The following is a 26,209-nucleotide window of genomic DNA, read 5'->3' on the forward strand; positions in this document are numbered from 1 at the left end:
TGCAGGGTAATGTAGGAAAGCTGATACAGCTGCTGACATTCTACCGATTCTGTGGACAGAGGATTTCAATTTCTAGAACTACAGCACCTTTTTAGGACCACAGAGTTTATTTGAAAATGAGGGTCTTGTACAGAATGGATATTTACCTCGCAGCATTTTGTGATTAAAAGTGAAGAGAACAGGGAAAAATAAACATTCCTTGTTTTTGTTTTGGAGTAACTAATAAAATGCACATCTTGATTTGAACTTCTTCAGTAAGTTACATGGTACACCTCTACCTCAATAGAACGCTGTCCTCGGGAGCCAAAAAAAAATCTTACCGTGTTATAGGTGAAACCGCGTTATATCGAACTTGCTTTGATCCGCCGGAGTGCGCAGCCCCGCCTCCCCGGAGCACTGTTTTACCGCGTTATATCAGAATTCGTGCTATAGCGGGGTAGAGGTGTACTTTGCATTATAAAATACCTGTTAGCTCACTAGTTTTGAGAGCTAGTTTTTAAAAATATTTCTTAATCTAGTATAAGAAATGTATTGGCGTAAACTCCTTTGAACAAGTAGTCTTCACAGTTGCAGAGACTGAATAGGGAGAAAGCTTTTTACAATTTTATCCTGCAAAACACTAACAGCATGCATTCACATGCAAGCCCAGATTTTTCAGAAAACTGTTTTTCTGAACAAATAGCCAAAAATTCACTGTAGAGATCCATTTCCCTTAATTGCAGTTTAAATATAGTTATGTTATTTTTCCAGGAACTAATATCAATATAATATTGCTAAAGTATTGCGTGTCATCTTGTAGCTGTATGCAGGAACTTAAGTTGCAGCACACAACTAAATATAGAAGCGAATTGAGTATAAATAACTTAAATGGAATTATTTTACCAGAATCATCTTGCATACTGGTTATGTCTCAAGTTGTGCTTCTTTGATTTAAAAAGAAGGCATTCTTTACATTTATTTAGCTTAGGTTTTATCTAGGCAGGAAGATGTTCTGATGGTTCTTGAACTTGTGGAATGACAAGTGAAAGCCAAAAAAATGAGAGGGGAAGAGATCTGTACCAGATGCATAAAAGTTACACCAGTTTAACAATTTTTTTTTTTTTAAGATTCTGTTAAACTTTTGCAGCTCTAAGGCCTAAAACTTTGATTTTTTTAAAACACAGATTTAACTTCAAACAGGTAAAATTTTGGAGAAAGGAAATCTTATTTAAAGAATCCGCGCCTTGCCCCTTCAATGAGGGTGGGAGAGCTAACATATATCACTTGACACTGAAAGCTCTGCCAGGCAAGCCCAGACTTGGAAATATTAATAATTTTAAGGTTGCTTTGGTCTCAGAACAAAATGAGCCTAAGCCTTTTTTTTTTTTAATCTTTTGCATGTCATTGTTTTAAATTAGACATCTCAAAAGAACTTTACAATGACCTAATCAATGTTTTTCCACGGCAAACTGAATTACTAACAATTTAGTCCCTGTAGATCTAGTTTAAAATGTCTCTATCAAAATTGTGCATGCACTGGTTTGCAGGGCTCCTTGAGAATGCTGTTGTTGTTTTTTTAAGCAAACACACTGATATGTTGAAGAAACCATAAATTACATGGACTTGTACATATACTGGTAATATGAAAAAGGCAGACTAAATTTTGGTCCTCCTAGTGTCCAGTTAGTCTTTTAAAGCACCAAACCGATACAAAATAAATATGTCACAGGATCGTGGCATCTAACTTGTAGCTATGATGGAGGAAACACTTTCATTTTAATCCTTTATTTAATTTATTTACAACTTGGGGCAGGCGATGAGTGTTTGAGCTGAAACTTTTCTTTTTTTGTTCTTTCCCTGAAGGTGGTGAAATTTTGTCCTTGATCTAATTGCCTAATTTGAGATTGTTGCTTAAAAATGGTTTTGCCTATTTAAAAATGTGTGCTGTTTTTATGCTGATAACTCAAACAGCTTTTTAAAATATCATTCTCTGTACTTAGTTCTCAATGCTTTTGACTTCTGAAGAAATGTGGCTTAGAAATAAGTGCACTTGCTGACCAATTATATGTTGTGATGTTATTGCTTGTGTGGGGGGAGGGGGGATTTTCACCTTTTACATGAGAAAATTTCAAAATTAGAACTTTTCGACCAGTTCTATTTCTTACTGTTACTCTTCTTCACCTTCCTCCCATTTTTGTCCTATTTTTACACTCATTTAGTGCATCTTATTTTAAATTACATTGAGTTTACAATGGGACCCTTATCCTGACTGGGAGTATAGCGAGCTACCACGATGCAAACAATCAAAATGAAAAAAATTCCTTCAACCTCTGGACTTCTCTGGTGTACATGAAAGGGTATTCCAATAAATGGCTATGTGTTTTTTCAGTATTTTTCAGTTTCCTGATTAATGGATGTTTAAAATTTCAAATATAGCAATACATTAATAGTCCCCGCACCCATTTTTTTTTTTTTTTTTAAACTAAAGTTTGTAGTATACTCCTGGAAATTCCACACTGAAATTGTCTCTGATGACTGAGTAATTACATTTGCATAACTTTTTCCAGCATTTCTTATGGAACAAACTATTATGGCTTTTAACATTCTACTTATGTAGTACCTTATGGTCTTAATCCTATGACAAGTTGTGCTTGATTGGTCTCCTGCACCTGTGCTGAGCCCCAGTGGTACTCTGTGTATGCACAGCAGTCCACTCACATGGAGTTCTTTGGAAGATCAAATGCTTAGTGTGTGTTCGTGTGTGTGTGTTGCTATTAAGCGATTTCAAAAATAAATGCAGTTTATGCCCAAAGGAGTTTTTATTCTAAAGATGTACCATGCCAAGCTTGCCATTCCAAAACATCTCTATCTACTCATCATCTTAATTGATAATTGTTGCTATGCAACCAGCAGACATGCAACAATGGTAGGGTGGGGGGGGGGTTAAAAAAAAAATCATTGTAATGAGGCAAATCAAATTTAAGAACTAAAAACACTTACTTTAAACTCCAAAGCAATTTTTAAAAATATTCCTCCTCTTACACTAGGCTTTATGTGCCAAGTTTTGGCCAACAGCAGATTTTTACAGCTGATTCAGGAGCCCTCACAGATAGAAGTAAAAACCAAATGCTAGGAAACTCTTAAGGGTAAACAGAATTTTTATAAACACGTGAATACACAACAGGCAGAATTAAAGGGGATTTCAGAAAAAAAAAACCCTACACAACGAATGGGATTCTCCATCGCACTATAAATTCCCTAATTGGGCAGCTCCGTAGTTGTTGATTTCTCACTCACAGGCTTCTTAGCACACAATGGACCCGTGACAGGTGTAGCATCAAGAGAGAGCTCAAATGGAGGCTGCTTGATGAAGAGAAGGGAAGAAAGGCGAGTGAGGTTTTAGATAATACTGATTACATTGCTCATACTTTCTTCTTAAATGTTTTGTTTGATAGAATATTTTAAGTCTTTATTAGTAACAGAGGTACCAAAATAGTCACATTTTCTTTTAAAGTCTTTTATTCATATTTGGTGCCAATGAAACCAGTTACTACACTATCCATCAGAACCAAACAAGATAAATATGCAAATTTCAGAAGGGAGGCAATATAGAGTGAAATGATTATGAAAAACTATACAAATAGGTGGATTCTGAAATTGATCATCTGAAAATATTTTTTTTAATATTTATTAATGGCCATAAGCACATAGGTGTCTTGGGACTAGAAGAATGAAGAACCCTCAGTTGTGGGCCAGGACTCTATGCTGATAGGGTATGGCTAATGGAGAGAGACCGAAGTCAGCTGGAGCCCATCAGTCTGTCCCTTTCAAAAACTCCAGGCTAAAATTCTGGAAGACAAGCTGTCAGTTGCTGGGAGTGTCTTGAAAATCAAGACAGACTACAGAGAAATCTTAAATGAGAGATTTTGGGTTCCTTTATATTTTTTAAAATCCTGCTGAAAAGGAATTTGGGACTTACTTTGATTCCCTCTTTTCAGGGTTGAGCTCAGCTTTTCTTAATCATGAGACAAGTGGATTTTGGGAACTCTTTCTCTAATTCTGAAGAGGAAACTTTGGGAACGTCACTATTAAAGCCCCACACAACTTATATTTGTTTGGGTTTTTTTTGTTTTCCCATATTGGTTTGCTGGGGATTCTTTTCGTATGCAGAGCCATTCACCCACTGGACTAATGCATTAAGTAAAGAGGAAAGAATAGTAATTTGTACTTATGTAAATTACATCTACTGGAAGCTAGTACAGAGTAACTGAAGATATCAATACATTTAGCAAAGGTTCTATGGAAATACTGCTCTTCCATGAAAGAGCCTACTCCCTTGTCCCAACCTTAACTCAAATGACAGTTTCTAATGAGGAAGCAGAGTGCTCAGTTTCAGAAATACACTGAATCACTCAACAAGCTTCTATAATTTGAAACGGGAAGTCTGAAGTTTTCCCTACACTGAAAGGATTTCTAAAATGTCAAATTCTGCAGCACATCAAGGTGCTACTTTATCATCAGGACAAACACAATTAATTAATTTTTGATAATTCTCTATGGTCTATTCTTTAGATTAATATCTGAAATGCAATTTCAATAATCTGCTCTATAGAAAAGGAGCTTGCTGTGTGAGAAAGTGAGGAGATGCATGTTTTACTGCAAGAATTTCTCCACCCACTGCTATAATGGAAGTATTTAGAATATTGCTTTTCAAGTTCCAGAATAACGCAATCCCAGACAATAGTGGGATACAAAAACTAAACATGCCACATGTATAGGATATAGCTGCATAGGTTCAACCACACACAAGCCTAGTGTCTCCCTAAAACTAGAATGACTAGAGATTCATCCTTTACTATGTTAGTCTCCAGACTATGCTGCACTATCTAAGCATATCTGATGAGAGAGGAATTGAATTCAATTTCACCTCTGAATGTTCATTTTGTTAGTTTAAATTTGATTTTTTTAGGCATAGTTCAATGTTGTAATTGTAGAGGTTTGTAAGAAACTTCACTCAAAGACCTGAATAGCTTAATTAGAGCTGTTGGGCAAATCATGTGTTTTTTAAAAGCCCAAGACTAAAATTGGCTGTGGTCTATTGTATAATGTGTACTGGAGGAGTCAGCTGTGTACATATTAACATAGTCAAGCTAAACTCTAAATATTGCATTAGAAATCCACTGAATGACTCAGAACTAGAATATGGACCATTTTATCTGTTCATTGTTCAAATTCAGCCTTAGTTACTAGTAAGTAAAATCTATTAGATTCTGACTGCTCTGTAACGTGTGTGAAAATAGTGACTGGTCTCACACTTGATAGTGTACATATACTCACTTCAAACACTGATGGCAGTTTAAGTAGGAAAAAGACTGAATGTAGAGATGACTAAATTGCCCTCTCACCACTACGGGTGATCACTCAAAGTCTGAACTGAAATATTTTTACAAGTTTAAATTGGAAACTTTGCATGGCTGATACCTACGTCAACCTGTGTTGTGGATAAATGGAGGCTTTAAGATCTGGCAGTCCAGCTCCTTTCATAAGAACTAAATTTAACTTTTTAAAAGATATAGGTATATACACATGCACACACCTGCTTTTTAGTATATATTAGGCTAAATTCCAGGGAACTAAACTATATAGACTTGTTTTATATTTAAAAATATACTAAACACAATCTTTTCCTTTCTGACCCTCTGTTTGCAGCATGGAAAACTTTTCTAGTCACATTGGAAGGATTTAAAAATGAAGTTTGTAATGTAAATGCTAATAATCTTATGTAAAATTGCATTTAATATAATTATTTAAAGTTTGTTTTGCCTTGAATGTAAAATTAAGATGCTTTGGTAACGGTAGCGATGCATTGTCTAGTAAACCTGCCAGCATATAAAATTTAACAGCTCTACTGTTGCAGAAAATACATCAAACATCCCTGTGTGGTGTGTGTGTATAAAGAGAACTGGGGGACACGATCTTACACATTTAAAATATCCTCCGAGCCCTCAACATGAAATCAGCTGAGTGGGGACCCTTGCACCTGGCGCTCATCATCAAACCCATATCGCCTACTTTTCGTTCATAGCTGAATTTTTAACTAGGGCCTACAACAATGGCTCTTTAGAGGAGCTCACCCACTTTACATGCAAGTTTTCTTGACTGCATAGAACAAGTGCTGAGATTACTTTGCCTTTGATCCACAGTCGTAGGCCACAGCTTGAGTTACAGCTTCACTAGGGATGACACAAAGACGTATGGTGTTGAAACTTGCTCTACAACATGGAACATTTGCCTGTCCTACAAGGTCCTCAGCCATCTACTCCTTGTTCAGCAACAAGGTAGAAGGCACTTTACCCTCCCCCTCCCTGGAGATGTTCTCACCTGGTACAAAAGCCTCCATTCTTGGAGCCTCTCCTATCCATTTGGACAGTTTTTCTTTCCCAGTCAATCTTCATGGTCTGTCACTCCCGGTGGCTTGCTGTCTGCAGAGGCTATAAGCTGTCTTGGCTGAAAGCCATCGTTATTAAGTGTGAGGTGGTCACTGCTTGAGGTGTCTCCAGAGACCATGAAGCCTTTGCCTGAAAGAGTATTACTGGAAACAATACTTCTTAATAATGACATGGGAGCAGTGCTATCTGCTCAATGTTTAGAGAAGACTGGAAGCAGCTCCTCCCTGATGTACATCGGTAATTAACATGAGGGAACTGTAAGATTGCCTCTATCACCCACATTTAGGTGGTGTGTGTTCAGATGACAGTTCTTTCTGCTGCCTGCTAGTTCAAAAAACAGAATCTAATCACGGATAAGTGAAACTTGGTAGCTGGGAGTCACTGGTACTGAAAGGCTTTGCCTCTTGCGTGAAAAACAATGTGGCTTTTATTCCCTTTTTTTCTGTTCATCTTCAGAACAGTTAACTCTGAATGAGGTATACAAAGACATTTAACCCCCAACTCTTCTTTATCCAAAGGATGTTTACATATATTGCTTTCCCACAGTTGGGCACACATATCTAATCCTCTAGGCTTTGGCAAAGGTAAATTGCTACTTTCCTTTTCTTGCAGAAAGAGGACAGCTTCTGTGAACCAATGCCCGAGGAGAGAAGCCAAAATGATAAATCACACTTCCTTCTAATCTGCCCTACTGTCTTTCCACAGGACCCTTGCCTCATTCAGTACACAGGATGGATATTGCTCCCTTAATTAGCCTATTCAGTATTTTGGTTTGTTCTCATTGTTCAGTGTGTGGCCCCTAGGCATTATTTACTGAACACTACTCACACACTGTTCTGAAAAAAATAATTTTCTCATTTCCTTTTCAATGTCATTAATTACTATTGTTCACAAATATGAATTTCCATGAGATGTGAGGTGGTATTACCCCTATATTTGTACAGATATGGAAGTAAGGCACAGAGATTATGGTCAAAATTATCCACTAACTTTGGGTGCCCAATTTGAGATACCTAGGACCTGATTTCTAAGAGTACTTAGCATTATATAGCACTTCATATATACAAAGCACAGCTCCCATTGACTTCAGATGCAGTTGTAAGTGTTAAGCACTTCTGAAAAGTCTGCTTTAAATGACTTGCCTACCATCACATAGGAAATCTTTGGCAGAGGCAGGGATAGAATCCAATTCTCCAGGGCACCATTCTACTGCCTTAATAATTAAGCCATTCTTTCTCCTCCTACACTCCCCTGCCTCAGTCACTACACACCTTCTACAAGCTGTCGAGGGTTCTCTACTTAGTGTTCCCTGATTTCTACCCTATGACCTTCACTCCCATCCCTGTTTTTTTCATTTGTTGTCCTCACAAATCAGTTGTAGTCTGGGTTTGACCCCATTAGCTGATGTAGGGGAGCTTTAGTTTGGGGCAGGCGTAGACTTGCCTGCCCCAATACTACAAAGAGTACATGCCTGCCCCAATACTACAAAGAGTACATACCTTCTCCAAGCCGCCAGGGATTCTCTACTCCATGTCCCCTCTGGGTTCCCTGATTTTCTCCCTTTGACCTTCACTCTCGACCCTGTTTTTTCCATTTGTCCCTATTTATTATTTGTGGTTTGGGCTCAACGTTCCCTTCCACTCATTTGAGGGGGAGGGCCTTTAGCTTTGGGCAGTCTTAGGCCTGCTAACTCCTGGCAAATACAATAGGTACACACCTTCTACAACAAATGAAGCAGGTGTCCTATAGACCGTTCTCTTTCACTACGTAATCTTGATTCATCCTCAGCATATGCCAATCCTGTGCACTGAGGCAGTGGTCATGTAATTAACAGCACATGTACAAGGGAACTTATCTAGATTCCTGGCATTTCTTAATTTGAGTACATTGAGATTGCAAACTCAAGCTCTTAACAGTTGTGTGTGTATATGTGTTTAATTAGTTATAGAATATGGAGGAAGTGAAATGTAGGAAAAATTTTGTCTAGCTAAAGTTTTATTTCTATGAATGTTACATCTTTGACTCTTCTCTGCTTGTTTTGCAATGAGGAAAGGGATTTTCAGTACAAGTGAGCATGACAATGTTGGTATAATCAACATGAACAAAATCAAAATATAAAACATACTTCTAGTGTGTGTAATCTCAAAAGCTACTAAAACTGTACAATATCATTGTATACAAAGACACATTTCACAATGAAGAGCCCAATGCAAGATTAGGCCCAAAATTAGATCACTGACCACGGTAGGCAAGTCAGTTGCTCATTGCCAGGAATGAGCAAGGTGTTCATAGCATCAGATAAATCATCAATTAACAGCATTTTTTGGAATATTCTTCATAATTAGTTGAATGCAGGACTACATAATTAAGTGAAACACATTTCTTATTCAGTGGGGGAGAACGATTCAAGAAGTGTCCCCAACTAAACCATGTTTCAGAACAGCTGATAAATGGATAAAAACATGAAAACAGAGATCGATCTTCATGTAGACTCCTAAAAAGTTTTGCCTAAGGCAGTTAAAACTGGCAATAGCATGTCTTATGCTTTGTAAGACTCATCTAATAACAGTAAGCTCATGTGGAAGTTCATCTTTTTAAAATTATTCCTCAGCAAAATTCTAGCTTTAAGCCTGATCCTGCAAGCCATATTCGCATGTGTAACCCCACTGAACATCAATGGGACTAATTGTGCAAGTAAAGCTTGACAGCACAGGCGCTGACTTTTGTTTTTGCCAGTGGGTGCTCCTCTCCGCCTCGTCCCTCTCCGTGTGAGCAGTGGGTGAGGTTTTGGGGGGAAGAGGCCAAGCAGGGGCAGGGCCTTGGGGCAGAAGAGGGAGCAGGGCCATGGTCCGGGCACTTGGGCCCACAAAAGAAGCTGTTCATAGGATACAGTAAGTGGATTTAAATACAGAAGAGTTTGAGTATGCATTTCAAATAATTCTAGGTAAAGAATGCGCCTAGGTTTGTAGTAACATGCTTAAAAAATCCTGGGGTGTACACATAAGGAAATCTGTGCAATGATTTAGTAACCTTCTGCTATATTGAAGTAAACTGAAACAATAATCAGAACACTTTTAAGGATAAGTATTTTGAATTTGTAGCAAGTTGACCAGAAGAGGAAAAAAGAAAAGTTAAACTTCAGCTGCTTTTAAATGAGCAAGGCAAAACTAAAATGTCTTCTGAAATAAATTCTCAGGCCTTGACATTGAAAATCAAATCAAACTGGCTTTTTAATGTCAAGGAACAAGTCTGCACAACTAAGCTGGGTTGGCTTTAGGGTATGTAGCTGATCCAATTAAACTTTCCAAAGATTAAGAGTATAGTTATCTTCGTTTGCTTTTACACAGCAGTTCAATGAAGGTTCTGGGAAGCAAAAGCAAAACAAACTAGATAACCAAGGAAACCACCAGATCGTTCAATTACATTCATGCAATAACTGGTATCTTTTAGCACCTCTTAAGTAATTTATTATTGGCTCAATACCAGTGTTTGCCAATTGCAGTAAAGGATGTAACAAGTAATTTGTTCACATTACAGTGCATTCCTCCTCTGCAGAAGGTGGCTTAATATCAGATTTTTTTCCATGAAGTAGAAGTATTTTACTTACTTTCTTTCCAGAGTAAAAGCAAGATGGAAGTTACCATTGTTTTCACTTTGTTATAAGTTATGAATGGCTGTATGGAGGGAAACTAAATTTCAATTATCTGCTTTGCATAATGTTGACTTAAAATTAAGTCTAAAAGTAACTTAAAGAAAAGTCATGTGATTAACTAAACCAAAAGTGGTATAGCCTGACCAATACTCTTTTAAAAAATGTATATTGGACTTTGAATATTAAGAGATTTTTAAACACATTAATAGAGCATCTTTTTCTCTATTAGAATTGAAATTCACCATGACTGTGTGCGTAAGCTTTTTACACACAGTTTAGTAAACATATACTTCAACTATCATTCAATTCAATATTCAATATACAGCTGTTACCAAATCTCAGATAAAAAGCAAGGTCAATAATAAGGAAAGGAAAGAGGACAGCAGTCTATAGTCTCAAGGTTATGCTTCTCCAAAATATGAAAGCTTACACTGGGAATTTGAAAATAAGCTAAATGTTAAATTGATGCTTTCAGATAAACCTTACTACACAAATCACAACTGTGCCTAGTGAGCCCACTCAGGGTGTTATTGTGCTAGGTGTGGCAAATAAACAGTGTTGCCAACTCATTTTATCACAAATCTTATTTGTTTTTTTTTCTTAAGGACCTGGCTCCTCACATCATGTGACTGTGAGATGCTCATATTTCATTCATTAAGAAGGTTCTAGACCTGGGGGTTTCAGGAGAAACTTTTAAGTGTGAACCCTAAAGGCTGAAAAACAGATTAATAAAAAACCCAAACGTCTCTTAAAAAAAAAAATAAAAAAATCACATGATTTTGCCTCATGACTTTGAATAGTTGGGGTTGGCAATATTGCATGAAGTAAGAAGAGTCTTTACTCCAACAAGCGTACCATCTTGAGTTGTGACAAAAGCAAAAAGGTGGATGAACTAGATGGGTGGGGAAAAGAGAGGATGACAAACCAACTATATTTTGCACAGTAAGCAGTCAGGTATTTGGTACACATACCTGAATAACAAGACTGAAAAAGATTCCGAGTGTTCTGCAGACATGCCATAAGAAAACTGTAAAATCCCTCCAACCACACCAAAACTTCTAACTTGCCCTCTGACATCTCAAGCACCAGAAATGTACATGAGCTATTTCCACATGTAAGCAACAGAGCTTGATGATGCTGGTAAAAATACTTACAGTGGGCAATCAATTTCTTAATGACCATGAATGTTTGCATGGAGATTTGTCTTTATAAAAGATAGTGGGTAGCAGCTTGTGGTCTCCAGCCTTATTCACTTTCAGGTTAACTCATTATCTAAAAAATGCATAGGAATAGAACGGATAAGCTCTCAGTCTCCTGAATCCCAGATTCTCCATAATACAAACTGGCTTGACCTCAAATCACCACATCATTTGCCCATAACAATATGAACTTTACAAGCTTCCAGAGAATTCACTTTCCATGGTTCCTTCTGCTTTGCACACTCATCAATAGTGTTCTTCATGTTTGTGGATTATTTGAAATTCTCAACACAATGCTCCCTGTTACCTTTACAATAATGTTTCTGTTAGCTTCCAGGTGTTTGGTTTCATCATGCGTCCTCATAACTAGAATTCAGGAACTAGATATAGCATTCAGTTGAAATGTCTTTGCCATGTGTACCAACTGCTCACTTTGAAAACAGAGCAGGCCCATCTGCATTCCAACAGTTGCAAGATTGAGACACATACGTTCTTAGATTCTCTGCACTTAGTGGCATGTTCAGATTCAGTTAATCAGGAATCTCTCATACCTTTGATATCAAACTACTTATTAAGTAGAGTGCCACAGAAGTTGGTAGATGGTTAGACATTTTTAAATAGGCATATCATTACAACAAAAGGTTACAGGTTATTATTTTACTAAAACAGTTCTAGAATATCCTATTCCATCACACAGCAGGCTGTTCTAGGATTAATAACTGACATATAACAGGCTGACAGAATGTGCCTGAAAATCCCACCCCGTTAGTCCCTGGTGATCCTGCTGAAAAGTGATAAATGGATTCTCCTGATACACTGTTGCAGCTGGCTTCTGACCCCACCTGAGTGGCTTTCTAGAGAGAGGTCACAGAGTGTAGACTGGGCAGTCCTTAGAGGAACCCAGAAAACAACTAAACCTCAATAGAAGGCTTGGACTGTATTTTTTTTTTTAAATAGCTTCATCCTAAACAACCAACCAGGGCCGGCTCCAGGCACCAGCTTTCTTTGGAGTGAGGTGCAGAACCTCCTAATCAAAGTATGCCAAAGTAAATTTAGCTTCACTCCTGGAATAGGAAAATATGAAATCCATACTTTGGTTCCATAAAATTAGCCCACCACAGTGTGGTCATGAGGGTGGCAGTGACTATCTAGAACAAATTATGTACAGATTTAGCTCCCAATTACAGATGAAAGAGAAATATCTGCACAACTAAAAAGCTTGGACTAACCATTCAATGCAATTTAGGAAGTCCTGGGTTTTGGTTTCATACAGACTGTAGAACTTTTCACATATTCAGTAATCCAACCCTATTCAAATGCATTAAATCTGATGCAAGCATACCTCAAAATTATCACTGATAGGGTGCAACGTGTAGCAAATTCAATACCAAAAAGCATGTTGGCAAAATGTGCTTATCCAATATAAATGAATACGTCCTGTGCTGAGCATATGCACACAAGGTGTAGTACTGTATTTCTATGATGAAGACAATTAACTGTTTCTGGGATTCAAATGAGTATTTTGAAATGCTAAGCAAGCATGTTGGTACTTGATCAAATTATTGCCAAAATTTGTAGTTTTCAGCTGATGGCATACTGTGTATGTAAACAGAGTGCAAAAAGAATGTGCAGCACGATGTTGATAGTTTTCACAGCAGCAGGATTCACTACATACAATCAAGTATCAGAGGGGATTTTTACATCAAATCAGTTTTAAAAGGCTGCTTCAAATTTGTCTAAGTAAATTGGACAAAATGCACAAATCCTATTAGGAAAACATTTGGGTGAAATTTCAAACTTTAACCAGGGTATTTAGGTTTAATTGCAGCAATTCCAAAATGGGATTTTTTGGGGCGCATCATGCATTGTCATAGTGCTCTGCTGGGGATGTGAGAAGTAATAATCCAGATCTACACAGCCTGTCTGAGGCTTACATTTTCAGAAAGTGCTGAGTACCCACCCTCTGGAGAAAAAAAAAAAAAAAAAAATCTGACCCCTTTAATGTGTCAAGATGGGCACTCAAACTGCAGCACCCAGAGTCACCAGTCACTTTTGGGGGGTGGGGGAGGGGGGAACTTAGGCTGGAACATCAAGAAGCTATATGCTTTTCAGTGCTGAAAAGAACAAGAATGAAAGTAAAGAGTTTAAGACTAGGATTTATATATTGGTTTGATTTCAGATTTAGCATTAAGCACATTTTTAATACAGATTAGACCAATACTTTTCACTACATGCAAATTTCTTAATAGGGTATTTTATACTACTGTATTAATCTGTCTCCAAAAGCACCCTAACAATCTGAATAGAGAGATGCATAAGATAAGTACAGTCAACCGTAGAATGTTGGGGATTTCAATGTCCCACTGTCATCCTCAATGAAGAATAAAAGTAAAAGGATGAGATGGTAAGTGATGTAGATGAAATGCAGAACTGGAGCTGAATGCATGCAGGCAAACATTTATTTTCAGTGAGCAATACCAGAAGCATACATTTACTCTTCTGGGCAGGAGTCCATATTTCTCAATACTCCTGAGTATAATGCAGAAATATTTCTAAGTAAAGAACAAGTTGTTTTGCCTTGCTCTGGCCTGTTTTTCTAGGTTATCTATAGAACTGCTCTTTATACTTCACAACGCTTCATTTTCTGGAGTACCTTCCATCAAAAGGTATCAAAGGACTTTAACTCATTGTTTGTAAATCTCACAACAGCCCCATAAAACGTGGGCATTATTTTTACCTCCCTCCTCTCACATTGTACCGATGGGGAAAATGAAGCACACAGAGACTAAGTGCCAGGATGTAAACCCAGTTCTCCTGAACCCCCATCCCATGTATTAACCACTATGGCTTGCTCTGTCTCTCAATCATTTTAAATAAGTTTCCTCAAAGTTGCTTCATATTGCACATATACTCGTTGCAAATGTTTGCAAACTCCATCTGTATGTTTTCATGAAGAATTCAAAAAAAAAGCATGATGTCCTGCTCCTAGTGAAACCATCAGCTGACTCTTTATTTTGGCAGGATTTACCCCAAAAAATGCTAGTTAACAGTAGCCACGCTCTTGCCTCTATTTATAGTAATGTTAGTTCACTTCATAGGGCTCAGCCCTGCAGTCCTTCTGCAGGGAAAGCTGAATGACTCTCATTGAAGTTTTGACTGCAAAAATCAGGCTGTATGTTTTTACAAAGCCAGAAATTTTAAACAAGTCTATCTTTTAAAGAAAAGAAACCCTTATTCATAAACCTAAGCCAGAAAGTAAGATCTTACAATAGCAAAATAATTATTTAGATGGAACTGATAGAGCAGTACTTTCTCCTGAAAAGAAAAAAATAAATACAGGATCCGGTTATGAATTATTAGGTCCTACAATATAGGATAGACCAATAGGCCACTATCTAAGGCCATGTGTACACTTGGAGCACTTTACCAGTATGCGAATATTGATATAATATACTGGATGCAGCTATGTCAGCACAGCTGTACTTTGTGCTGATATAGCAACACCCCTTCCCCCATGCATGAGTGAAACAAATTATGCTGGCAAAAAGTGCAGCTTTGCTGGTATAGTTGCATCTACGCTAGGGGCTTCTGCTGGCCCAGCTATGTCAGTCAGAAATCCAACCTGTTCACACCCCTCACCAACACAGCTATGTCAACAGAAGTCTGTAGTATAGTAGTGGCTCAAAGGAAGTTCACATGGAAACACAGTTCTGGCTGCTCACCTGTGAACTGATATCTTAACACTTTTAGATTACCACAGTGGTATTCAGTGCAACTTTGAGTTAATTTATGTAGTTGGGAATAGTAGTCCTCAGAATCCACATTCAATACTATCCCTCTAATCCTGATGCCAGTAATAATGAATATAAAATTTACCTCCCAGGTTGTGTCTACACTTACGGTGGCATTTAGAATCCAGGCACTACACATGCAGCTACACACCACAATGAAAAGCTCTGGCAGCAGGAAAAGCCTCTGGCAGTTCCCTGCTGCTGGAGCCTTTGCCTGCTGCCAGAGCCTTTCACTGTGGCAGGGAAAGGCTCTGACAGCAGGGAGGCAGTGGGAAGCTACACTGCTAAAAATAACAGTGTAGCATGGGAGCCGCTACTTGGGTGTGTAGAGAGCCATGTAGAGTATACATCCTGTGGTTCAGGTGTGTAGTGCTCTCTACTTGCCTAAGCCATGTCTCACCATCTACACTGCTATTTATACCCACGTTAGCAAGGCATGCAGTATCCGTAACCTTATATGCTGCGGTAAGTGTAGATATAGCCCTCAACTAAGGCCCTGATTCCACAAAATCATGTGCACAGGTTGACCCCAGTGCCTGCCTGGAGCCAAGTGGACTTCAACCGGGCCCCAAATGGGCGTTGAGGTCTGCCTGCACAAATCAGCTTCCATGACCAGGGCCCGTATCAGTATGTTACTCAAATGTCATATGTGAAAGTTTATGTAGCTAGAATTTCTCATATGCCTTTGTCTCTTCCTACTCTAGCAGCAGACTGACCAAAAAAAGAAAGGAAATGTCGGGCACATGTAACTATTGTTCCTTTCTAGCAAATACAGTTCTTCAGGTCTCATCTAATTTCTCCTTTTGTTTAAAAGTCATATTGTAATTGAGGGTCACATACAGCTTATGAGTATAACTCTGAATCCAATGCAAGAAGTGAGCTCTAATCAAACATTATTCATTGTATATGACATATCTTTAAACCTACCAATGTTTCATGATGTTACTACATGTTTAGTGTAGCTTTAAAGAAAATAACCCACAGAGCACTAACTATTCCCAGAGAGGTCCTGGGAGAATTTTTTTTAAAAATGTATATAACAGGAAAGCCCAAATCAACGTCACTGAGTACATGAAGTGCAATTAACATCAGCATTAAAAAAAAATAGAATATTTATTAAAATCCTGCTAGAAACAGTTATGAACTATTTTGAAAAGCATCACTAGTATACCCCAGAGAATAACAGTTCTATTTCTCATTAAATGTTTTTAGACACTTTACAGATAACTCTTTATACAACATGGCTTTAAAAATGTCTGATTCCATGTGTTATTGAGCACAGTGATAATGAGGTTTGTTTCATTTTTTACTTAGCATGAAGTTGGTTGGTCAGATAGAAGCAAATTGCATGGCTAGAAAATAAAACCCACTGTTAAATAAAGTAACCAAAAAAAGGAAGCCTTGAAGCCATACCCGGGGTAGAGAGCAGAATTCTTTTTTTAATATTCCAGTTTTACCTAAACTAGCAGCTTGTAGATTTTTTTTTCATACGGTTCTATAACTCAGTGAGGTTTTTCTTTCACGACTGTTTAAAATTAATTTAGTGCTTATGAAAAGTGCCAAATAACCAGCCCTAAAGACTGAAGTCTTATTTATCTTCACCAGATACAGTATGGGCAGAACAATGAAGCCTTTACCAAGCTACCCTTCCAACGTTCCCTAATACAGACCAGGGGGGATCATTACCAAAGCTAGGTCTAAACTAGCTTTTTTTATTTTATTTTTTAAATAAAGAAAGAGAAATCAAATCATGGACACTATGCCAAAGCAACCAAGGAATTAGCTGCAATGAAGACACTTTGGCATTAGGAAGTGGGCTAAAGCTACCAATTTATTTCATACAGCACCAACAAGCTGAAGTGTGGAATGACTTTTGGTTACTAGGCAAGATTTGAACATGGTACTTAAAGTTGAGAGGCCCTGCATCCACTGATTTTAATTCTTTCATTTGTCCTTTGTTGCATCAGTTAAAGTAGTGTACACCACTATACTGTACTTAGCATTATGGGGCCCCTATCTTGGTTGGGGTCTCCAGGCACTACTGCAATATGCTTCTGCTGTATCTATTATTTGTATGGGACACTAAGGGAAGGAGTGTGGTATAAGAACCTAAATAGAAAAGAAAAATGACATTTCATTTTACCTTTTGTGTAGTATGAAGTTAATTCAGATAACAGAGACTACTCTTAAAAAACACTGCATTACTTATTCCCTGTGTAGATCAACCATCTTCCCCAGTATTTGTGTTCTCTAAAGCTGTTTCAGAACAATACAGTAAATGACGACAGGTGAAGCCATATGTTGTACATAAGACAAATGAAAAGCCGTCTTGCAGCAGGATAATAACATTACCTTCCTTCCTTGTTTCTGAACTTGAATGAATATCAGAAGTGACAAAACAGCAGCTTGACCAGGAGCAGTGCTATGAGATAACTGTCAAACCATGCAAAATAATTCAGTATGATCAAGTCTTCCTCGGCAGCCCAAAGCAGTGATCATAACAAATTGCATCTAATGAGCCACTCTTCACTTTGCAGAATTCACCACTTTACATAAAGATAAAATGGGGAGGGGGGGAACCACAGGAGAGGAAAATGGAAACAAGTACTGTAAATGAAAAAGGGAAAAAAGGGAAATAAGTATAAATAGCATACACTAGAAGCTACTCTATCTGCTAGGGCCAACAGATGTGCAAGTAGCGTGGTGGGATGAGGGAGCTGTAGAGGAAGTTAAGAAGTCATGCTCTGATTCTGCAGGGATGGTGGGTAATGAAATATACCCTCTTTCATACCCTTTAGTGACCACTGGCCAGTGGCATTTCAGACAGATTTTTACCATATTTAAATCCAGGCTGTTACCTATGCCAGTACAAGTTTTTTTAAACACTTTGCCACATCTGCACAGACTGGCCAAACCTTGCTACAAAATATTCCTTTAAACTGAAGAGGTCTTCTAATGTGTAAAAAAAAAAAAAAAAAAAAAAAGCCAGTGTAGACGGAGTCTCCTCCTCAGGAGGAGGCCAAATAATAGTGTACACAGAGCTAATGAACCTACACTATCTTTCTTCGTATGGCTCTATTTTCTAGTAATTTATATTACCTTTAAACACCTTCCAGGAGCATTTGATCATTCTACCAAGTCTTACCTATAAAGTTATCCCTTTTTTCCTTTTTAAATATAAGAAGTCTTCTTTTCAGTGACCCTCCTTCCCTTCCGACTGACAATTAGATGCTAGTGGGAAATTGGAGAGGGGAAAATGACAACTGATGACAGCAGCAGAGGGGAGCTGGCTTTAAACATTTTCCTTTCTTGTGCAAGCTGTCAGTAGACATACCAGGTTAGATAGCAGTAGGAGCAGCTGGGATCTTATGTGAGGATTTTTAAATATTTTGTTTAACCACCTTTTTGGTATTTCCCCCATTTTTCTGTCAATGACAAAGGTGATGAAGGCCGCGATCTTTAGCCATAGGACTCTAAAACTGGACTCCTAAATCCATATATAGGCATCTGTGTGATTTTCAAAAGTAATTAATTCAATACTTTTGAAAGTCAGGCAGGTACATAAATATGGATTCAGAAGCCTAACTTTATGTTCCAATATTGAAAATCTTAACCAAATCTTTTTTTTCAAACATAAAAATAGTTTGCCACCAGACTGTCACTTCACTCTACAACTGAGGCTCTCTCTCTAGTTAAACACATGCTTTTTTATTTCTGACAGGCTGCAATCAAAATGTTGTCTGGCAACAGAACAATTTTTCACTCTGCCATAAGCCTCCAGTGTTCATGTTTTGTAGTAAAGGTTCTCAACTTCTCTTCTTGCATCTTCCCCGAATTCAACACACCTGAAAAAAACCCTTCCAATTTTGTCAGTGAAAGCAAAGTTAGGGTGAGGGGCACCAGGGAGGCCACACCATTAGTATGACAGACCTCTTCTTTCCCCCAACCCCTGTCCCAAGCACACTCTGGGTGTGTTGACAATGCAGCTGGAAGGTGTAATTCCCAGCTCAGGCAGGCATACAAGCTCTAGCTCTACTTGAGATAGTGTGACCATGGCAGCCCGGGAGATGCAGCTCAGACTAGCCACCTGAGTATGTGCCTATCATCTCAGATAGGGTGGTACTTAGGCACCTGTCCCAATCCACTGCCCATGCCACCACAGCCACACTGCTAATTTTTAGTGCTCTAGCTCAAGCAGAACTAGCATGTGTACATCTGCAAGAGCTGGGAATTACAACTCCCCGCTGCAGACAAAGCCTATGTGGCTTATCACAGTCTACTCAACAGTTCAACTATACATCTTACTTCAGGAAGAGCCCTTCAAAGCCAAGAACAACCTGTTTGTCATGTGTACAAAATCTAAATCCAGCTTCCAAAACTCAACATTAATGCTAACCTGTGCAACATTCAGTCTCACTTGATGTGAACTTACTTTCCAGGTATTTGCTTTGATGCAAGCCATAGGATGTTTTAAGGTGAGGATACAGAAATCAAAGTGACAACATACTAAAAAATTCTAAATTTAAGGGGGGTCATTTTCCAATATAATTACAGCTTCATGTTTATTTGTTTTGATAAGAAATGTCAGGGTAAAGGCCTCCTGGGGTTAAGAAAAAAGCAAAGGTTTTGTTCTGACATTTAATTTCTCAGCATGGGCCATCTTACAGAATTGTTCTAGTGCCGTGCCTTTTTTTTTTTTTTTTTTTTTATTCTATCAGACAACTAACATACATCTGAAGTGGTCTACCATTTTATCTACAGCCTGTACAGCGATTACAGAGCAAGGATCTGGGTTACAAGTTGGCTGCCTCAGGCTCCTGACGTTGCCAGCCTACCCACTATAGTTCTTATCTCACCCTTACTTTATAGGCAAAATGCTCCATTATTTCTGCTTTGCCTTAGGCCAGTCTACTCCCATTAACTCACAGCAGCAACAGAACAACAGAACACTGAAGCTACTGATCACGCTACACTATACAGAGGGCTGTACAATGGAAAATTTCCTTCTTCCCAGCTGATACGGTCCTTGGGTTATATTTGAAATGCTGGAGAGCTGCACACTTTGATCACTCTTCACAAGGATTTTTAAATGAAACCTAAAATGTATGGTAACATTTTTTAAAATGTCATCTAAGTACTTGTCTAAGAAGGAACGCCATTGTTGTGCAAGAGTCTTCACTAATAACTATCAATCATAACAATCAGATTGTTTACAAATCAATTGTATTTGGTACTATACAAGTTACCGGTCTTGTTCATGTTTCATGAAGAAAATGAGAGTTCTACTTCATCATGTGAAACAGCAAATCAGACCCTGAACCTTTTCCTAAGGAAGAAGTATGTGACTTAGGAAATTTAAGATGATTATCATATACCATTAAGATTTATATTCAGACTCCACATCTAAAACAAATATGCCTGCTTTGTATATTTCATTTTATGAGCTCAGGTGGGGCTTGAAAACTTTGCTGATCAATGTGAGGTTTTCCTAGATGATGGAAAAAGGGAAGTAGGGGTTAAACCATCAATTTCTGCAGATTCTAGATTCCATTCATTTTATTTTTTTGAAAGCTTCTAGTTTCAGTAGTTGCAAAGAAAACATTCTAAATATAAAGTGAGACAGTGCTGTCATCTTAAATACTCAGACTCCATGCCTCCTAAACTATTCCCAAGTGAAAGCTGTGTGAAACTAACAACTCTGCTATTCTGTAGCCAGCATTGAAATGAACAAGAATCCTAGTCTATTTCAGTCAGCTGTTGCTTTGGAAAGTTATGAGCAGTAGCAAGCACTGCAGCTCTTCTGAATGAGAAGAGAAGAGCAGCAGATTTTTTCCTTCCCAAGCCCATCAATCAGAAAGTTCTGGGACTCTTCCCCCTCCCATTTCCAGCAGCCCGAGAGCAAAATACTGAGACCCTGCACAGAGGCCAGGGACAGAAACCCTGTAAAAATCTCAGTATTCACTGTCATGCTGACAGCTAAGAACTTCTGGACTAGGCTTCTTGCTAGAGTACTATCCCCGAATCCAGGTAGAGCCCTCCCTCCACCCCCATATTTTTCAGATCTGTCTAAGACTAGTAGGTGTTTCAAATGACACCCAGTGACATTTTTCAAGATCTATCTTTAAATTTTCAGCAATGTAAATAACCTTGCCAGATCTCTGCTGCAGTATAGAACTGGCCTTTATGGAACAGGTGCTTATGGCAACATTTGTTACAAAAATAAAAGGAAGGAGAAAGAAAGAAATTGTACTAGTGGTACTGTACTTCTGAAATGGGATTCTGAGAGTTGGAAAAAAAATTTCACTGCCAGAACTGGGTGAAACTGGCAAAAAAACAAAACAAACAAAAAACCTTAACATGTGATTGTGCACCCTGAAATTTAATTTGTTTGTGTGGAATTTCTGGACCATTGGTGCAGGTGAAAAATCTAAAAAGGCTATGTATTCAAATATACACTCTTTTGAACATTTTACTGTGAGTGACAGCTGTTTGTTACAACATGGGGGGGTGTGCCTGCACCTCCGAGAGCAGGGCCGGCTCCAGCATTTCTGCCGCCCCAAGCAAAAATAAATAAATAAATAAAAAAGCCGCGATCGCAATCGCGACCGGCGGTGGCAATTGGGGGGGGGGGGAAGTCGTGATTGGCGGCGGCAGTTCGGCGGCAGGTCCTTCGCTCCTTGAGGGAGTGAGGGACCTGCCGCCCCTCTCCCTTGGCCGCCCCAAGCACCTGCTTGTTAAGCTGGTGCCTGGAGCCAGCCCTGTCCGAGAGGCTGCATGGTCTAACTCAGGGGTCGGCCGCGCCAGTGGGGTCCGCGATCGGCCGAACCTGCCGCGTCAGCAGGTAAATAAAACTGGCCTGGCCCGCCAGGGTGCTTACCCTGGCGAGCCGCATGCCAAACGTTGCCGACCCCTGGTCTAACTAGTAGACTGAGCAACAGGCTGGGAGTCACTAGCTTCAATGTTCTGTTCCCAGATCTGTCATTGTTTGGTCTTAACTACAATACTAAGCACTGCCCTCTTGAAAGTCAAAAATTACCATTTTACCTTTATAGTTCATAGAAAATTGGTTACTTGACTACACTAGTGGAAAGACTACACTACACTCTGACTCCCTTCCTCCACTCCAGAGTAACTTGACCTGTTGTTCCCACTAACAGTCAAACATTTACAGCAAAAGCAAAGAAGTCTTGAAACAGGAGCATAAAAAACTGTTTAAGGTAACATACACCATAAATACCACACAGCTCAACTACTCCAGAGAACTGTGGTTGTATATTCTACCATCTTCTGATAATATCCTTGCGGTTTCTCATTTTCAGAGTAGCAGCCGTGTTAGTCTGTATCCGCAAAAAGAACAGGAGTACTTGTGGCACCTTAGAGACTAAAGTCTCTAAGGTGCCACAAGTACTCCTGTTCTTTTTGTGGTTTCTCAATTGTAGAACTTGTAATTCTAGGAGGAACACTGTGCTTTTCCAGGTCAGCAACTCGCACCTCATTCTGTTCGCTCAGAGCTACGGGTTAACTGCTTAAGACCTGCACACACTTGGCAAATAACATGTTAGCCCAATCTCTCCCACTGGCAACAGAACTGGGGAGGGAGACAGCTTTCTGCCTGATCTCTGTCACGGCAAACTGAAGCCATTAACGTGCTTGGAGTCCCACAAATCATAAGGCTGGCCCTGCGTCTAGGCCAGTTAGTTTTGTTCTTTGTCTTCAATGCCAATAGTAAGTAACCTCCAACTCCAATGAGTTTTATTTTTCATTAAGTGATAACTTACAAAAAAAATCTTACTTCTAGGATATATCTTAAGATGATACATAGTCAAAAGTGAATAGGGGTTTTATAGTAAAACTTGTTTCTGTTAATAACTTCCTCCCAAAGTATCCATTCTAATTCCCTAAAGTAAGAGTGCTTTGCCTATATATTTATTTGTTTTCTTCTGTGGAGGGCAGTGGAGAATCTATAGAGAATGATCAATAAAAAGTAGCATCCAAAATGAGAATGAAAGAAATAAGATCCATGGATACAAGGAATAATACTGAATGGATATTTTACAACCCCCTTCTGTCCCCATTATTTCCCTTCTGTCCCTGTAATAATAGGACTAGTATGGACCTATATAGGAGAGGCACTTAATGATTCTGATTTAGCATTCACTCAAGTCAAAGGGAATCTTTCTGTTGACTCTGATGTGTGCTGCATCAATTAGTATCATGTATACACCTACACTACTCCACATTAACTACTTTAATCTTGAGCACTGAATTTGCTGAAACCCAAGTTAGTATTCTAGAACCTTGGCAGTCAGTTGTTTTACACTCCTCTTTCTCTCACCCCCTTGCTCCCTTCACCTCAAAAAAATCTGTTCAGTAGATCTAGATGTGTTGATTAAATGACTTTGATAGACTCCAGTGCATATAACCAGTCATATTCCCTCCACCCCCATATATCTGTGTAAACCTCTGGGGGAGCTGCTCATGTTGCTCAAATAAAATACTATCACCGAAAGACTGCTTTCCTGCCATTACCATATTAACATAATTATTGGCCCTGCTTGTCAAGGTTGCTGTTCCCCACATGATCAGCACAGCCAGGAGAAAGGAGTCCTCTGTGTATTAGATGCAGCAACCAAAGCCTCCTACAGACAGGGCTGGTGCAACCATTTAGGCAAACTAGGCGGCCGCCTAGGGCGCCTAGTGGTTGGGAGCGCCTAAAAGCCTGCTCAGGCGAGGAGGTGGAGTGGAGGTGAGCTGGGGCGGGCTCCCCAGGCGGGATTAGCTTCTGCGGGGTGGGGGGAGTCTCCCCAGGTGGGGTTAGCTGCCGCAGAGGGGGTGGGGCTCCCCGGACGGGGTTAGCTGCCGCAGAGGGGGAGTAGCTGCTGCGGGGAGGGCTCCCCGGGTAGGGGGCTGGGTTAGCTGCTGCGGGGGGGGGGGGGAGTTAGCTGGGTGAGAGGGGGGCGCAAGGTGGAAGTTTTGCCTAGGGCGCGAAACTTCCTTGCACCGGCCCTGCCTACAGAGCCTGCAAAAATACATACTTTTAGCTACCTCTTTCAGTTGGCACCCATTCAACAATGTTCCCTCCCAGATATAACTTCTTTTATAACACTCCTGAATGTGCCTGGCACAGCCAGGTGTCCTTACCATGACTTGAAAGTGAAATATGGCCCTGTTGTGGTTTATGGTGGTCTGTAAAGAGCAGACAGGGCACATAGTGCTGGCTATTCTGCTTGTTTCCAATGGCTATGCCACATCAAGGACAATTTAAAATACATTAAATATTTTTACTTCTCTTCAGAAGCAATTGCTGTGGTTACCACAATGATGTTATGTGATCATGAATGAGACCAGGTGGTCCAAGAGAAGGAAAAGGTGGAGATGGTACACTCTTTGCATGTCCTCATTATGAAAAGGTTGAGAAGCCCTGAACTAGCTCATGGGCATGCACTACATTATGGAATAAAGTAGATACAAAGTGTTCTCCCAACCACCCACAACATTATGAAGCCTACTGCTCACCTCTGTATTAATACGCCCCAGGGTGAGCTTGGTGTAAGAACCTGAACTATGATTCACACACACCAAAACGCAGAGTTAATCAGAAGCTTTTGTGAACAGTCTGATATTCTTTCCACTTTAGACACCGAAGCCTTTGAAAAGACCCTCTACCCACAGCCCCCTGGAAAACCTCCCTTTTCCCAGTCCCCTCTATTGATCCCAGGGACGCCACTCATAATACCACTGCCTAGATCTCAAAGCGCTTCGCAAAGAAGCCATCTCCATACCCTCCTTTTCTCTATTATCCTCTTCAACAGTCAAAGTGCCCATATACTAGTGGCCCCTGAAGGATCCCCATGTCTATAGTCTCTGAAGAGCAGCCACTTTATTCCCCACCACCACTGGGAGGGGGGAAATCTATATATCACCTACGTTCCCACCACCCTATTTTCCCCCGAGAAGCCTCCTACTCTGGGCAGCCCCAGCACTTGCCTGGTTGGGGTCAGTGGCCCGGAACACGTGGCAGGCCACCTGCGACTCGGGGTTGTCGGGCTGCGCCTTGATCAGGTAGGCGAAGTAGGTGAGGTCGTGGCTGTTGTGGATGAAGCGGGAGATGTGCTGCGCCTTGTGCTCGAAGATGAAGACGGCCGGGTTGGCGCTGCCCGGGCTGCCGCTGGAGGTGGCGGGGACGCAGCGGAGGTTCGGGGAGCCCAGGAGCAGCAGCACCTCCCGGGCGGGCACCGAGCTACCCAGGGGTCCGCCAGGGTCCTGCCTTTGGCTGCGCCTGCGGATCTCGGCCATCAGCCAGGGGAGCATGGGCAGCGTGGTCCGTCTGTCCAGGCAGGACCAACCCACATACCACAGCTTGAAGCGCTTCTCCCCCATCGCCCTCCCCCCGGGCTGAGGCTGCGGCTCCGGCTCCAAGGGGTGAGGGAGCGGCTCATCCTGGCCCTTCTTCTCCATGGTAAGTCCCCAGGCAGCAGCCGGGGAGTGCAACGTGCTGCGGAACAGCCTCCAGCCGCTGACCCGGGCAAAGGGAGAGCGGCCCCCAGGTGCAGTCAGAGGGGCCTAGGCAGGCACAGCTGATCCGGGGAGCGGGGACCCCCTAACCGTGCATCCTGCTTGGCTTCCCCCCGTTGCACTCGCAGGGCAGGACTCCGCGGGAGCTGCTACTGCCCCTCAGCCTTCCTACGCCTGAGCTCGCGGCTGTCACACCCCCTCCGCCCCGCCTGGGCTGCTGCTGCAAGGTCCCCGGCGAGACCCGCTCTGCAGGCAGCGACGCGAGCAAGCAAGCGCTGTTTCTTGCTGCTGTCCCGCCGCCACCGCCTGGCTGGTGCAAAGCCTCCGCCTCCCTCCCTAGCCAGGCAGGGTCAGCACCAGTGCGAGCGCAGGGGAAGGAGGAGACTAATTCTCCCTCTTCCTAGTGGCTCTGGGGGTTGAGGGAGGGAGGGAGCTACGCTCCAGCCGGGGCTCTCCGCTCGCAACCCCAGCCAAGGAGGCGGGAACTCACCCGCCCCAGAGTCAAAACAAAACCAAACGTGGCCTGTCCACTCCCACCCGGCCGCCGCCTCCTGGCGCTGCGCTTCCGCCCGCCCTGCCAGGTGTAAGAGCAGGCTCCGCTCCGGCTCCGAGCGCACCCTTCCT

The 26,209-nt window shown here is 40.7% G+C and overlaps 2 protein-coding genes across 3 annotated transcripts in view; both read right to left on the minus strand.

Moving 5' to 3' along the window:
* TBC1D4 (TBC1 domain family member 4) overlaps positions 1 to 25,900 on the minus strand; it is a 153,916-nt gene extending 128,016 nt beyond the window's left edge. For both annotated transcript variants that reach the window (XM_026661087.1, XM_026661184.1), the window contains exon 1: positions 25,058 to 25,900. In XM_026661087.1, the coding sequence (XP_026516872.1) occupies positions 25,058 to 25,528 (471 nt within the window). In that variant the 5' untranslated portion in view covers positions 25,529 to 25,900. The remainder of the gene's footprint in view (positions 1 to 25,057) is intronic.
* COMMD6 (COMM domain containing 6) overlaps positions 1 to 26,209 on the minus strand; it is a 105,306-nt gene that overhangs the window by 57,157 nt on the left and 21,940 nt on the right. The window lies entirely within an intron of this gene.

This window comes from Terrapene carolina, unplaced genomic scaffold (assembly GCF_002925995.2).
Source record: "Terrapene carolina triunguis isolate 2854851 unplaced genomic scaffold, T_m_triunguis-2.0 Scaffold21, whole genome shotgun sequence".
NCBI classification, from domain to species: domain Eukaryota; kingdom Metazoa; phylum Chordata; order Testudines; family Emydidae; genus Terrapene; species Terrapene triunguis.